Source organism: Malaya genurostris, chromosome 2 (genome assembly GCF_030247185.1).
Source record: "Malaya genurostris strain Urasoe2022 chromosome 2, Malgen_1.1, whole genome shotgun sequence".
NCBI lineage: Eukaryota > Metazoa > Arthropoda > Insecta > Diptera > Culicidae > Malaya > Malaya genurostris.
The window spans coordinates 240,125,050-240,140,949 of NC_080571.1; the positions used below are offsets into that span (position 1 = coordinate 240,125,050).

At 36.9% G+C, this 15,900-nt stretch overlaps 1 protein-coding gene across 1 annotated transcript; it reads right to left on the reverse strand.

The window, feature by feature from the left end:
- Positions 1 to 13,862: 13,862 nt before the first annotated feature.
- Positions 13,863 to 15,560, reverse strand: LOC131429159 (uncharacterized). Its single transcript, XM_058593206.1, has one exon. It carries the CDS (start codon positions 15,558 to 15,560, stop codon positions 13,863 to 13,865), a length of 1,698 nt encoding a protein of 565 aa, XP_058449189.1.
- Between the last annotated feature and the right edge of the window lie 340 nt (positions 15,561 to 15,900).

Genomic DNA, 15,900 nt, shown 5'->3' on the forward strand with positions numbered 1-15,900 from the left:
GAAGCCAAACTGAGTATCTGACAACAAACCGTTCGTCTCGACTCAAGTGTCGAGACGTCGTAGAATAATTTTTTCGAACAATTTTCTAATGCAGGACAACATCGCAATGGGTCTATATGAGTTGTGATTGGAAGCTGGTTTCCCCGGTTTTGAATGGCGATAACTTTCACTTGCCTCCAGTCAGGTGGAAGAATATTTTGCTCAAGAAACTTGTTGAACAATTCCAACAAACGTCTTTTTGAAAGGTCGGGCAGATTTTTCACCGAGTTGAATTTAATTTTGTCCAATCCAGGAGCGTTATTGTTACAAGACATGAGTGCTATGGAAAATTCCATCATTGAAAAGGGGCTATCAATGGAACCATTATTTGGAAAAGATTCCCTAATAATGCTATGCGTAGGAACAGAATCTGGACAAACTTTCCTCGCAAAATCTAATATCCATCGGTTCCTTTATTCCTCACTCTTATTTCTTACGTTACGATTCCTCATTCATCTGGCCGTATTCCAAAGAGTGCTCATTGAGGTTTCTCTTGACAAACCTTCGACAAAATGTCTCCAATAGCTACATTTCTTGGCCCGAAGTATGCTCTTGTACTTGGTTTCTAAAGTTAGGAATTTTCCAAAATTCTGAGGAGTTCCTCCTCCTCGTTTTAAAAACGTCTTGAAAGCATTTTGTTTATTTTTTCCAAAAACAAAAACTTCACTTCTGAAATAATTTAAAAGCTTTTGCAAATCTTCCAGCTTTTGATGGAAAGTAGTGTTTTTAGAGTAGTAAATTTGCTGTGATAAAACCTTTATCTAAAAAAGTACTTATTCTTGAGATATTTAGGCATGGAAATTGACAAATGAAGGTGCAAATATTTAATTACCCGGCCAACGACAGCAACTTGGCTATAACCAGATATAAATAAGCGATGTAATCAATTAATTAATCAAATATTCAATTACCTTTAACTTGCTAAAACCGCATAATTTGTGAATACCGAAGTATTTTTTTTTCGTTCATAACTGAAATACCAATCGATTCAGCTCTAAGAATTGAGCAGATGTCTGTGTATTATACAGGACAACTTTGAAGAAAAACAACTGAGCGAATGTTAGCCTTTAACTCGTCAATAGTTTGAGACTGGTTTAATCTATAGTATTGTCAGATGGTGCCTTTTTCCGATATGCACGTTGAGTTAACACAATGGAACGACTGTAAAGTGTCACTATTTCAGCGCGCTGTTTCGGTGTGAAGCGATCCATGGAAAAAACTGTACCAAATTGACGTTTTCAAAACATTTACGTTTCCAAAACATATCTGATGCAACCGTTCGGTTGGTAAATGTGAAAGTTATTCTGCATTTACATACCGCCAAAAAAGATGGAGCATCCTGTATGTGTGTATAGAACAAAGAGGCGTAGATTTCAGAGACTCCCAGGCCGATTTTTATCCGACTAGTTGCAAATTTTTATCGGACTAGTTGCAAATTAGGAAAGGTCTTTTTGTCAGCCAGAACGCTTTTTAGTCCTTTCATCCGTTGTTTACTTTTCGAGTTATACAAAGTTTCATGTAAAAATTTTCAGTATCTGTACCAATCGACCTTGAATACTAAATATGTTTTCAAATCTAAATATCTTATCGTAATATCGAGCGAACCATAGATTGCAAAAATCCGTCAACTATTCTCCGAGATATCGATATTTTTGTATAGTCGATTTTTCCGCTATATCTCAATAGTACGGGTTTGAACGATGCCCGATGGAATGGGAATAAAAATAGATACAATTGGGGACAGCGCCTCCGTTTCTCCTATCTTTCGCTTGACTTCTAACATTCGCCCGGTCTTTAAAGTACGGCTCCACCATCTATGACGCAGAACTAACAAGATTTTGACAAAGAACAGTGTACTAACATCAGCCGAAGGAAACCCCCTCCCCTCATACACCCCCTAATACAACCATTTATCAACCATCCCATTTTTCTAACTAACCATCTTATTTTGTTTTCTTTTCTTTTACACGCACAACGCCAAAACCAGAAAGCGGCCATCCGCCGAGGACGGGCCCCCGGGGATGTTGTCCGCGGCCGACAGTTGGAACAACCCGTTGAAACAAGCCATACCAATCCAAACGATGTTCGGAATAACACAGCGAACTAGATCCGGACGGATTTAGCCTGCGGCCATCCACGAGGATGTTCCTCCGCGGCCACCAACACTCTAGAACCTTTGATAAATATTAATTGTAAAATAACATATTGTAACCCCCTCTCCCCATGATTTCATCCCCCCCTCCCTTTTGGATACAAACCCGGCGAACGACCAAAATTAGGTTAAAGCCGGGTATAAATAAACGATATAAAAAAAAAAAAAGATACAATTGGTTGCCGACTGTGACGCGGCAAACTTTATATTGGAAATTCTGCATTATATTCGAATTCAAAGCGATAGCCCAAATAGTTCTATAAGTACACTAAGGTTTTTTTTTTACACGAGGGGTTACGTACCGTATCTAAAATCCGTGTAAAACAGAACCGTGTTGATTGGGGAAACCTTGCAAAAAATCCCTGAGGAAGATTGGACACAATAATTTATAAAACCGTAAAATAGATTTTTTGTTTTTGTCAAAGTGTCGTTGTTATCACACAATAAAAACTGAAACTAAACACTAGTTTGAAGTCACGAAAAATCATCCTTGAAAAAACACATTCGATGACAAGTTAAAATAAGAACATTTGGAAGACTCGTTGTCCGATAGGCAAATTAATCTGAATGGCTCATGCTCAGTGTTGCCCTTTGATTTTCTACGACTTTTTCTGGGACACCATTTTTGAGTAGTTGATAGCTCGAAAGTTACAACGAATTAAGGCCAGGTTCATTTGAAAAACGTGTTATTTTAAATTCCATTTATTGTCTGACAAATATCACAATACTAAACGTTTTACACATAAAAGTACATATATTACACTACTTAATTTCTTTCCTCCTTTTCCAATATGGCGGCTCTGAAAGCAGCTGATTAAACTCGATCGATTTGTTGGTGGGTCATCACTCTTGGAAATGAATCATCTTGTCATCCACACAATCTCACTCAAACCATTTTTCATTATGATAATTTATAACACGAGTTTGGATCCATTTTTGATACAAATTCATTCAAATTGATTCGTGTAGATAACAAAAGTACGTTTTAGCATTTACGTAACAAACCCGGCAACATTCAGCAAACCAAATATATAGGAAACAATACATTTGATCTTGATCATTGATTAAATCTGATATAATTGCTAATTTTTTTGCGGATAGAAAAATAAGTGCTATTTGTCGGTTGCGGTTTTCATATGATTATAGCTCCAGAATCGGAAAAGTTACTCATATAAACCTCGAGCTTGATCAAAAATCTATTAGTAGCTTTCAAATTAGTTTAAGCTTCTTGAAATCGGTTAAGCCATCAGAAAAGTGAGCCTACAGAAAAAAGCCCTTCTTGATCCACCTAGTGTGATAATACCTTTTTCTTGCCATTTAAATGGTCTCATTAAAATATTTGTAATATTCTATCCTCGGTCGTTAGTTTTGTCAGTTTATCAAATAACCTAATAGTAGCTTTGAAAAGATTCAAAGAAATGCATTAAAAACACTAGGATTTGTCGGTTACGTCACATATATGATTACATCTTTCGAATCGGAAATGTTCGCCACAACCCTTTCAAATTTGATTAACATTGTAAGCTTTCGAATAATCCTTAGTCTATCAAAATTCATTGAGTCATCTTGGAGAAAATTCAGCCGACGAATAATGAGCAGTTAGTCGGCTACGACACTTATTCTATCATATTTTTAGAACTGGAAAAGACATCCATTTGATTTTCGAACTTCATCCAGAATTCAATAGTAGCTTTTAAGGCTATGAAAAAGCAACGCGTTTTGTCTGTTACGCCACTTATACCATTATATATACGGAACCAGAAATGACAGCCTTGATCTCCGAACTTGATCAATGGTCCTATAGTAGCTTTTAAACGAGCCTAAGTTTGTTGAAATCGGTTCAGCCAGTTCCGAGACTCTTGAGCGGTAAAAATATCTATAAAAATGCGCGCACATATACACAGACGTTTTCCGATCTCGTTTAGCTGAGTCGAATGATATATAACACTAGGGGTGTTCGAGGCTCGTAAGTTACGTATTCCAGCAATTCTACCACTTTTCTAAAGAGATAGTTAAAAATCAAAACAATTTCATATTCTGTCTCGAATTGGCTCACATTTTCACCGAGGGAAAATCAAAATGTCAGACTTTTACCTTGCGATCCCGTTGCTGTGTCAGGCATCTTTCTACGAAGATCAAAACAACGACAAAGGACGGCCAATAAACCCTTATACATTACTAACTAAATATTCATTCGGCTTCTTTTACCATACTTCCCCTGAAATTATCTATCATAAAATCTTCACTACGGCAAACACAGGAATACTTTACTCGATTTAAAATGCTGAAATGTTTGTTTATCTAATATTGAATTTAACCGAATTAAAAAAAAATGTTCATTTACGGAATTGTTTGGTTTCAAAGGATCTAGTTATGATCGTGGGTATCCAAGAATTTTCTGGAATAAGGAAATCAGTATTCGAATGAGTGACTGGTGACTTTTGCATGACTTTTGAGTGCGGTATGTTCTCGTAGTACTATATTCAGCACATTGACATACTGTGATAATGTGTGTGGAAGTTCTTGACCATACAAAACCTCCTTGGAATATAGGTTTTGAGGTCTACTAACGAAACCGATGATACTAGTCAGTATTTTTTGTTGTCCATACTTGTGGTATCACATTTAATTGATTGGATCATTGTTATGAGTTATGAGGTAGTGCTAGTTAGTCCTAAAACTACTTAGAGTATAGGTCTTTAGATCTATCACTACCTGGAGCCTTAAGATCTACCAGCACAAGGAATTGCGTTAATGGATTTTCTGTCCTAGGACCATACTCGTGATGCAATTAATGCAATTAATAGGCCTATTATGAATTATCTACGCCATCTGAAAATTGCCTGCAGCTCAGACCGTAAGATCTACCAGAATAACAAAGTGTATTAACAAACTTAATAGTACGCTCCAGACTCTTGATTCACTGAAGTTCTTGGATGACTGAAAATGTTCCTGAAACAGATCAGAATAGACAATTATGTAATATGTAGCTCAATACCTATGAACAGCATTGAAAAATTATTCATAAGCTGCGAATTGCTTGTGTAGATCTCAAGATCTTTTTTCACTGAAGTTCTTGGATGACTGAGAACATACCTGGAAAAGCTATAAATAGGAAAGTAAGCAATGTGTAGCTCTGAAAATAAGAGCGAACAAAAAATAGATATTAGTCGTTGTAGATCTTGCTGTGGAAAAGTGTAGTCCCTAAAGGCTATATTCCAAATAGTTCTTGGATCTCCTACGGATTTTTATAGTCTCAGAATATACTCAGATGGTTCTGTGCTTTTGCATATAGACGAAGCTAAATTATTTATGTAATTTATACTAAAATCGAATGGGATTGAAAAAACCTTTTTCAGTTTACAATGTTGGGAAGATGTATTCTTCGAGTTAGAAAATATTTTTTTATTGTTCATCGTAGGTACCTCTACATTTGAATGCTATCGAAGTTAGCTGTTCATGTATTTTTTGTGCTTATATTCAAACAAACAAGAGATTAAACACTTCTACCAAAAATCCTATGCAAAACGTAACAGGTTTTCAACGAAGATGACTACCTCCGTTAGGTCAAAACCAAAGCGCATATATTTTATGGATGATAGCAATTTTCGAATAGAGATCTATTGTGTTTTAAGCAACTGCTTCTCAGACCTACCGAAGGTTGTGTGATAAGCTCGGCGATGCGACGTCGGTTGAGGTCAGGTGGGCGTGTAAAAAAAAAGATAATGTTCGCAAAGATGATGGTGCGAAAGTGAAAATTTTCGAAGGTCTTTATGGTCACGAATGGGCAGCGGCTACCGACAGCTCGCCGTTGACCATTGTTCGTTCGCGACGTTTATATTTGTGTATAATTGCTGTTTTGCACTTTGAAACGTGTCGTAATCCGTCTCAAATTTAATAAAAAATATCACGTGCTTTTACACGCTGTTCAGTGGGAAAATGAGTAAAATCATATTATAGTTTCATTTCGGAAATAACGATACTGAATGAAAACGCGCACGAGTATGACTTTACCCAGTACGCATTCGCTTCCACTCGTCTATGCCTAACATATAAACTACTATATTACTACAATAGGTTATCAAACATCTGCATTTTCACTATCGACACCGAACTGCCTTCACTGAACAGCTGATTCCGTCTGTTTGAGCACGTCACATTTTGGCACTGTTCCTTTCTTCCGATCGACCGACCGATCGACCGAACTGAATACCATAATTAAGATGCCGACCGAAAAAAAGACCTGCCATAACACGGATTGTGCAACCCAAAGACCCCTTACCGTTGGACCACGGAATCGGAACGAAGTACGAACATTACGCCATACGGTCTTGTAAGTGATGCTGGTTTATGTGGGCAACAGTTGTCCAAGTTTCATAAATTGGTTGGAGTCTAAAACATAATCAATTTTGATGACAGCTCATCGACTAATCTTAAGTTCTCCAGGACCAATACATGCACTTATGTTTGTTTATGATATCATGTAATCACATATCTCAGCCGTCCGTTACCATCACTTCAGATGGATAAACGGTGTAATAAATCCCGTCACCTGTTTGTTACACAGTTTTCGAAGTCGACTGCACATCGGTGCAGTCTAGTGAAATTGGACACTCGATTTCAAGTGACCTCTCGAGCAAGCAGTAAGACAGTGCTTGTGGGCTTATTGACCACTGTCTACCGACGCAACAGACAGACACAAAATCGATGTCCGACCGGGCCATCATCTCCAGCATCTCGGAAAGGCCGCAATTAACCGGTCAAGTTGATCATTTCCGGTTCATCTGACCCGAAGTCTTCGAGTAGCGGTGGAGTTAGCAGACGACGGCCGATCATGTAACACCGTATGGCTAGTCTTTTTTTTTGTTTCTTCTCTCCTTACCCGAGCGCATCGATCGACAGATTCGAATGCCACAATCGATGATGATTGATGACTTGCTGAGTGTCGATGCGTTTTCAGACGGCACTGTGGTGGCGGGTGAAGAAAGCACTTTTCCACTCGCCCAAACAGGTGGGATATGGGAGTAGATCACGCGTAGTGGCTCGATCTGTCGCTGGTTTTCTCTGCAGCTGCGAGACGGAGCTTGTATTATGTAAATTTTATTATCTGTTTTTAAAGGTTAAACTTGAACGTAGAAATGACATAAAATTCACTTTTTAATGCGATCGATCGGGGAAAGGTTGAAATTGTTCGAATGATTTGTGTAATTATTTATGCATGTTTGCTCAAAATTCAGATTGACAAGAAACACCTAGTGGCTGACAGTTAATAGCTTAATTGTTTAACTTCGGTTATTAAGAAATTTCACTTCAAATCTTGTCCATCTAGCAAAGTTCCTGAATGGAAATTTCTTCCTCGTGATATAGAAAACTATTTCCAGAATACTTGTACAAACAATTATGAATGCAATCAAATAAATTGTAGATATTTGAGTTGGGAGCGGGTCATATCGCCGAAAGCCATTTCGCCGAAAGTCGTTTCGCCGAGTGCCATTTCGCCGAAAGCCATTTCGCCGAAAGTCGTTTCGCCGAGTACCATTTCGCCGAAAGTCGTTTCGCCGAATAAGTCATTTCGCCGAATAAGTCATTTCGCCGAATAAGTCATTTCGCCGAAAGTCGTTTCGCCGAAAGGGTCATTTCACCGTAAGGGTCATCTCGCCGAAAGGATCATTTTGCCGAAAGGGTAATTTTGCCGTAAGGGTCATATCTCCTGCATGTTATGTCTCCTGTATAACAGATGTGGCGCAGCCACATAACCGAAGCCAAGATGGCTCGGCGGCACAAAGCGAAATTCAGGATTCGGCGAAATGGCATTCGGCGAAATAACCCTTTCGGCGAAATGACTTTCGGCGAAACGGCTTTCGGTGAAATGGGTTTCGGCGAAATGACCCTGATCCATTTGAGTTTATTAACTACTTTTTATATAAACTCGTCTTGCTTGCACTTTATCGCTAATGGCTAACCAAATCCGAAATTAATTAAGTGAACTATCATCAAAAACGAAGTTAAATCTAATTGCAACTAGCAAAGTCTTGGCATTATATTTCTTTTGTGGAATTTGACCTTTCTGTTTCAACAGGCAATTGCAACTAGTTTTCTTAAATATCATATTAGTATTTCGGTATTCATTAGCAACCCAAAAAACACTCTCAGATAGTATAAATTGCACAAAAACATTTTTTTTTATATACTCTGCTTATGATCTTTAAGTTGTTTCGTCAATTTTGACGCATTACCCAGAAGAAGAAAATAATGACAATATTATCATAAGTCAACAATCATGTTCAATAAGATCTCTTCATCTAGCGTCATCGACATAAATCGTAGCATATTGTCAAAATTTTAACCGTATGAAGAGCGAATTTTAAATCAATGAAATCCATAAAAATATTTTAGGGTGTTCGTATGGAATTATTCTAGCAACCGAAACTAGTTGGGATGAAAGCGTTAACAGCGCGGAAGATTTCGGAAACATTTACAACGTTTTTAGAAACGATTGTGAGCTCCATACATCTGATAAAAAATCGAGGGGAGGTGCTCTTATTTCTGTTTTAGCTGAATTTGACGACGAAATGATAACCACTACGAAATTTAAAGAATTTGAACACGTATGGGTAAGAATTAATTAAGCAGGTGAAACACATATTTTTGTTTCAGTATATTTTCCTCCTAATAATACCCAAAAAGACACATATGAAAAGTTGCTGCATGTTGCTGATGAAATCGTCATCGTCATCGTCATCGTCATCGGAAGTTAAAGTTAATATATATGGAGACTTTAATCAGCGCAATATCGACTTTATTCTAGACGCTGAAAATGATAGCATTTTACTTCCTCTCGTTGGGGAGAATGAAACACTTCATTACTTATTCGACAAAATATCCGGTTTAGGTCTTAATCAAATTAATCATGTAAAAAATCAGCAAAACTGTTATTTAGATTTTTTATTTACTAATATTCACGATGATTTCTGTGTAATAGAATCACCAACTCTATTGTGGAAAAATGAAGCTATTCATACAGCAATCGAATTCTCAATATTTATACATTAGATTAATATACCCGACGACTACGAGTATGAGGAGATTTTCGATTATCACTCAGTAAATTATGATAGTATTAGTCGTAAGCTACTTACGAGAAATAGATTGGCAAGAACTCCTTAGAAACGAAGGAAATGTCGAATTTCTGTCGATATTTTCTACACACGGCTGTACGACATAATAAATGAAGATGTCCCATTGAAGAAAATTAGGCGACAAAATAATTCAAAGTATCCTGTTTGGCATAACGAGCGTATTAGAAACCTAAGAAATCGGAAACAAAAAGCTGATAAAAAGTACAAAAAAGAAAATAATAGTGACAATTTATCGAATTACTTACACATCTGTGACCAACTAAGTTTAGCAATTTTTAGTTATGTTTAATGCTCGTATATTTTTTTCAACGAAAACCAGTACATTTGGCGTAAAAATCAAGAAAATACTGTACATCGATTTAAAAAAAAACAGTACATTTTACAGTACGCAAATAATTATCAAATGATTTATTTCTATAATCTCATTTTTTATTTATTTATTTTAGAAGTTTATATTTTTGATGATGATTTTTAATTTAGTGTATATTTTCGTTTTGGTTGAGACATTTTGCCTTTTCTTAATCATCAAAATTTCGCTAAATTGTGAATAATAATGATTAATGACAAATTTGTTGTTTGCATGCACTTTCATTCACATTCGCTACGTGTTGCCGCTGTTCTTTCTGACGTTTTGTACTGCCACAAATCGAAATTCGATGCGTTAATGACTCAAAATTCTGTATTATTTTCTGGTGTGAGAAATACAGTAAAAATACAGTACAAATTAAAATACAGTACATTTAAGGGTAAAAAACAGTACGCAGTATTAGGGTCGAAAATACAGTACAATACTGTAAAATACAGTACAGATACGAGCATTAGTTATGTTTGATGGCAAGGCACAAATCTCCAAATGTCAAAGGGAATGTGCCATTTGAGCCAATTTGTTCTGATTCCTGATTCCTGATTACTGAAGATATTAATGTAAATCAAATCGAAGTGCTAGACATAATAGATGCCCTGAACAAATTGGATGTCTTTAAAAGTGCCGGACCTGATGGGATTTCATCTATATTTATGAAAAAATAGCATTAGATTTTGCAACCCCTTTGTGGCTGGCTTTTTAATAATTCGCTTCAGTCTGGAGTTTTCCCAGATACGTGGAAAAACTCTTTCCTTATACAAATTTTCAAAAATGGGAAAAAAGCAGACATATGCAACTATCGGGGGATTGCTATTCTTTCTTGCATTCCGAAGCTCTTTGAAGCGATCGTTAATGACAAACTGTTTGGTTGAATAAAAAATAGAATTACTCACATGCAACATGGATTTTTCAAAAGACGTTCCACTACTACTAGTTTAGTTGAATTCGTCCACACAGATAGAAATATTTACATCTATTTTCATGCACATATTTGGAGCAGGGAATTAAATATAAAGTTACTTCTCAGGTCTTTATTTTTCAATATACACTGAAGTCTTTTTTTATGCAAATTTACGTACCGCATAAAAAAACCGCATAAAAAAAACCACATAACTCTGAAAATTCGCATAAAAAAACCGCATAACTCTGAAAATTCGCATAAAAAAAACCGCATAACTCTGAAACTTCGCATAAAAAAAGTCGCGTAAAAAAAACCGCATAAAAAAAGATCGCATAAAAAAGACCTCAGTGTACTGTAAAAGCAAAACTAAGCGTAAATTGAAATATGCTGCGATATTCATTGAAAAATCGAAGCATTTCAAATAACTTTTACATCGTTGATGGTTTTCAATCAAATTTTTCATTCAATTGATGTCTATTTCGAGTATCATTCATTTACATGTCATGTAAATTTCATTATTTTTTTCTGTGCGCTAAACCCTGACCGCTATGGACAAGGGAACTTACATTGAAGCTCTTTATATAGATTTCAGCAAAGCATTCGATCGTGTTGACATAACCATGCTTATGTTCAAATTACAGAAATTGGGAATCTTACCAGGTCTTCTTAAATGGTTGGAATCTTATCTAACAAATCGTCAACAAATTGTAAAATTCAAGGGTAAAAAGTCGTCACGTCAGTTCCGGGGTCCCCCAGGGATCTCATTTAGGTCCTATTTTATTTATATTGTTTGTTAACGACATTTCCTTTGTTTAAAAAAAAATAAAAGAATCCAATATACGCAGACGATATAAATCTATTTTTAGAAATAGAGAAAAGTGAGGATGGCAAGGTTTATCAAGAAGAAATTCTTTCTTTTTATACATGGTGTAACAAAAGTCTTCTTCAACTAAATGTGAAAAATTGCAGTAGAATAACATTCAGTAAAAAACGAAACACACCAGACTTCATACTTACTCTTGGAAGTCAAACAGTTCAAAAATGCGAAAGAATTAGAGACTTAGGAATACTACTAGATTCTAAAATGACTTATGTTGACCGTTATAAAACAATCATAAACAGAGCAAATAACATGCTAGGATTCATGAAACGATTTTGTAACTGTTTTCACGATCCGTATACAATTAAACCATTATACATTGCCTATGTTCGGTCAGTACTAGAATACTGTAGCTTAGTTTGGTCACCTTACTTAATCACACAGGGAAGATCGAATTGAATCAGTTGAAAAACAATTTGTTAATTGCACTTCGTAAATTAGGTTGGACAAGACTTCCTCTTTCGTCCTACAAAGCCCGCTGTATGCTGATCAGTATTTAAACATTAAAAGAACGCAGAGAATTTTCAATGGTCTCATTTGTAAATGGTATTGTCTCGAATCGCATAGATTCCAGTCAACTCCTGTCCAAACTAAATTTTTACATACTATCTCGGCCTTTAAGAAATCGAAATATTTTATTACAAACCACCAGCGAAAAAACTATGCAAAAAATGGCCCAATAAATCAATTGATGGCTGTATACAACAAGCATTCAGAAGCTGTCGATTTCATAATGTCAAATAAAAACAAAGTAAAACAATATTTCAGCTCTATTCGGTAAGCTAATTATTATTATTTAACTCATACTAAATTATACATTATTTAGTGATCTATTTAGAATAGTTTACTAATTTAAGACAATTATTGTAATTATACTTATGGTCTACTTTTTATTGACGACAAATAAATAAAAAAAAAATAAAATAAAAATAATTTGTAATTATTGTGCATTCGGCTTTAGCAGTCTAATAAATAAGAACGGTTGTTTTCTACTGCCCCACGTTGCGACCACTGGTTATGGTATTTTTCAAGGGATATATCTTATAGTTCCAGTCACGCGCGCGCGAGACTAAAGCTTTTGCAGACAACTCATTTTTTAACTCTCAAACAAACTAATAAAAATCCATCATCAAAACTTAACTTAACAAAACTTAATAGTCCAATGCGTCGTACTCGAAAAAAAAACGAGAAATATAAATAGATACAATCTACGTTATTGTACACAATTTTCGAGAAAATTAAATTGCACAAATTCATTTGAAATCTAACACAGATTTTACGTGTGAAATACATAATTGAGTTGATTTTATTTTTCTTCTCTCCTCTCTAAACATAATTGTGCAGATTTAGATTTATGATATAAGCTGAATGCTCTTCTCTACCATTAGATGTTAAGGTTTTTGCTGATCGATGTGTAGGTTTTGGTACTTGTTTAAAAATCTTTCGAAACTCCTTACTGTGTTTCTGATTTCGATCGATCATTGCTCTGAACATATTCACCTCTAGCCTTCTTCAGGGCCCGTTAACAAATGTTTCGTGACTCGTTAACGTTGAAATCTCTCGCAATAATATTTAGTTTACTAAAACCTACGAAATTTTCCACAAGTTTTCTAGAATTTTCAAGAACAGGCGATCCTTTGAACTAGGGAAATGATACACTACTTCATAATTTCCCATCTGCATGCCTCTTTCAACTGATATGCCCAAGAACCAATTATTTCCAACTACTTCGTTTCATTGAGTGCTGAATTTAATCGATTCTCCAGCGTAAATCCGTGTGTCTGGAATATGACAAGCAAAAAAGCCTGTTAAGAAATCGAAAGAATAACTTGAAAACGACAGAGGGGGGAGAAATAACTCGTACTTTAAGTAAATTTAAGAAGGATTTCAAATAATTCTACCCGGAGTTATAGTGTTCGCCGCGCAATAGGATTCTCAAAACCTGTTTTAATTCACTTAGTGGGGTTAATGATGCCTTTCTCATATCAATCATACTATCATATATAGTACTGTGGTATTCTTCAAAATAATTTCCTTCGATTCTTGAAGGAATAACTGAGATCGGTTTGTTTGACCGTCTACTGATAAATATTATCAATTGGAGAAGATTTGAGGTTGATTTAAAAAAAATTTTCACGGTTTTTCGCCCTTGTCAGTTGTTCAAATTCTTCGCTAGCTGCACATTTTAGAACGGACTGTTCGTGACCACAGGAAAAGCACATGGATTTCGGATTTTGGCACTGATCGAAACTCGCGGAATTGCGTCCGTATCGGTTGGTAGTCTAAAGACAAGAGAGTGTTTATTCGATCTATTTTTCTAATTAAGCCTATGAGAATCAAATGTGACTCAATCCTTAACATGCTGCCTCCATTAAAATCGGAAGATTTTAATTTCTTCGATCTTCAATTCCTTCTTGTAGATTGTCTTCAATCGGTAACTGGCACAGTTTGGCAATAGGTCGCCTAATAACCTTGCTGCCAACACGTATATCAGCTACTCGCACCAGACCATCTGGACCCGGTATGGCATTGATGATTCTTCCAAGCCTCCATTGCATTGTTGGAAGATTATCCTCGCGTATTATCACCATGAATCCTGGTTTGACCAAAAAACGTTTATGCCATTTATTCCGATTCTGTAGTGTCGTGATATAGTCATGCGACCAACGAGCCCAAAAATGTTGCACCATTTGCATCTGTCGCTGCCAATGAGAGAGTGTTGTTTCCTTCCGATCGATGATGTTGGGTTCGGGAATGTCACTCAGCGGACGTCCCACTAGAAAGTGTCCAGGAGTTAAGGGTTGTATATCAGTTGGATCAGTTGACATAGGGGTAATTGGCCTTGAGTTGAGCACTGCTTCTATTCGGCAAAGAATAGTCGTATATTCTTCGAAGTTCATATTCGCAGTCCCAGTGATTCGTTTGAGATGGTACTTAGCTGATCTTACTCCGGCCTCCCAGAGACCACCAAAATGAGGAGCGCCAGGAGGTATTAGATGCCATTCGATGGCCGTTTTTGAGCAGAAAATTTCCAGTTTGTCTTTGAACACCTGAGACTGGAACACATCGTACATCTCGCGTAATTTATTCTTGCTACCAACAAAGTTAAGACCGTTGTCGGAAAACAATTTAGCACATTTTCCTCGGCGTGATATAAATCGCTGTAAGGCGGCGATGAAAGCGTCAGCCGTCAAATCTCCAACCAACTCCAAATGTAGCGCTTTGGTAGCAAAACAAACAAATACTGCCACATATGCCTTATATATTACAGTTGATCGCTTATTGTGTTGACGAATATAGATTGGTCCACAGAAATCTATTCCAGCATTTCGGAACGGGTAACCTCCTTCTAAACGCGATTTCGGTAAATCGCCCATCATTTGCTGCATTACCACCGGCTTCGCTCTGAAGCAAGTGACACACCTTCTGAGTACCCATCGCACTGTACTGCGTCCGTGCATCAGCCAAAACCGACGTTGTAGGATGCTCAAAAGAAGTTGTTGTGGAGCGTGAAGAAATTCAGCATGGTACGCCCGTATTACGGCCAGTGTGAACGGATGACGAGATGGAAGTACCAGAGGGTGCTTCTGGTTTGAGGACATCCAGGATGCATGACGGTTCCGACCGCCAACACGTAACACATTAAACCTTGATTTGTCTGGGAAAACGGAATACGCAATAAGTTGACTGTTACTATGAATTACCTTTCCCGCCTGCAAAGAGTCGAATTCATTCGGGAAGGCTTCCCTTTGAACCATTCTTGTTAGAGCCATTGTAGCTTCGTCGAGTTCACGTATCGTCAGTACTCCATAACGATGTTGTTTGCCGTTGTCTTGTCGAACATGATCGATAAACCGCAACATTAATGCCATAACTCGTTGCATTAGCCGATAACTGCTTTCCATAGTGAACAGGCTAAACGTCGGTGGTTGTTCGATGACAGTGAGACTGATAGAAACAGCTTTCGTTTCCGGGAGTTGCTCTGGTGGAATGTGCTGAATAGTGGGAGGCCAAGTGGTTTCATCTTGAGTCAATAAATTTGGTCCTGACCACCATAGTGTGCATGCTCGGATTTCGCAAGGCATAAGCCCTCGTGAGATAACGTCAGCAGGATTATCATGAGTGCCAATATGTCTCCACTCTATGCCTTTGGTTAGTTCCTGTATTTCAATAAATCGATTGCAAACAAACGTCATTAGTTTAGTTGGCTCAGTTCTTATCCAGGACAATGCTGTTGTAGAATCAGACCAAAGAATGATTCTGGAAAAGGTAATATTTAGGTTGTGCGTTATGTTAGAAATCAATCGTGCAAGTACTAGAGCGCCACAAAGTTCAAGGCGCGGTATTGTTAGTTTAGCGTTCTTAAAGGGTGCGATTCGAGACTTTGAGGTAAGTAGTGCGATTGAGTAGTGACCGTTGTCTTCG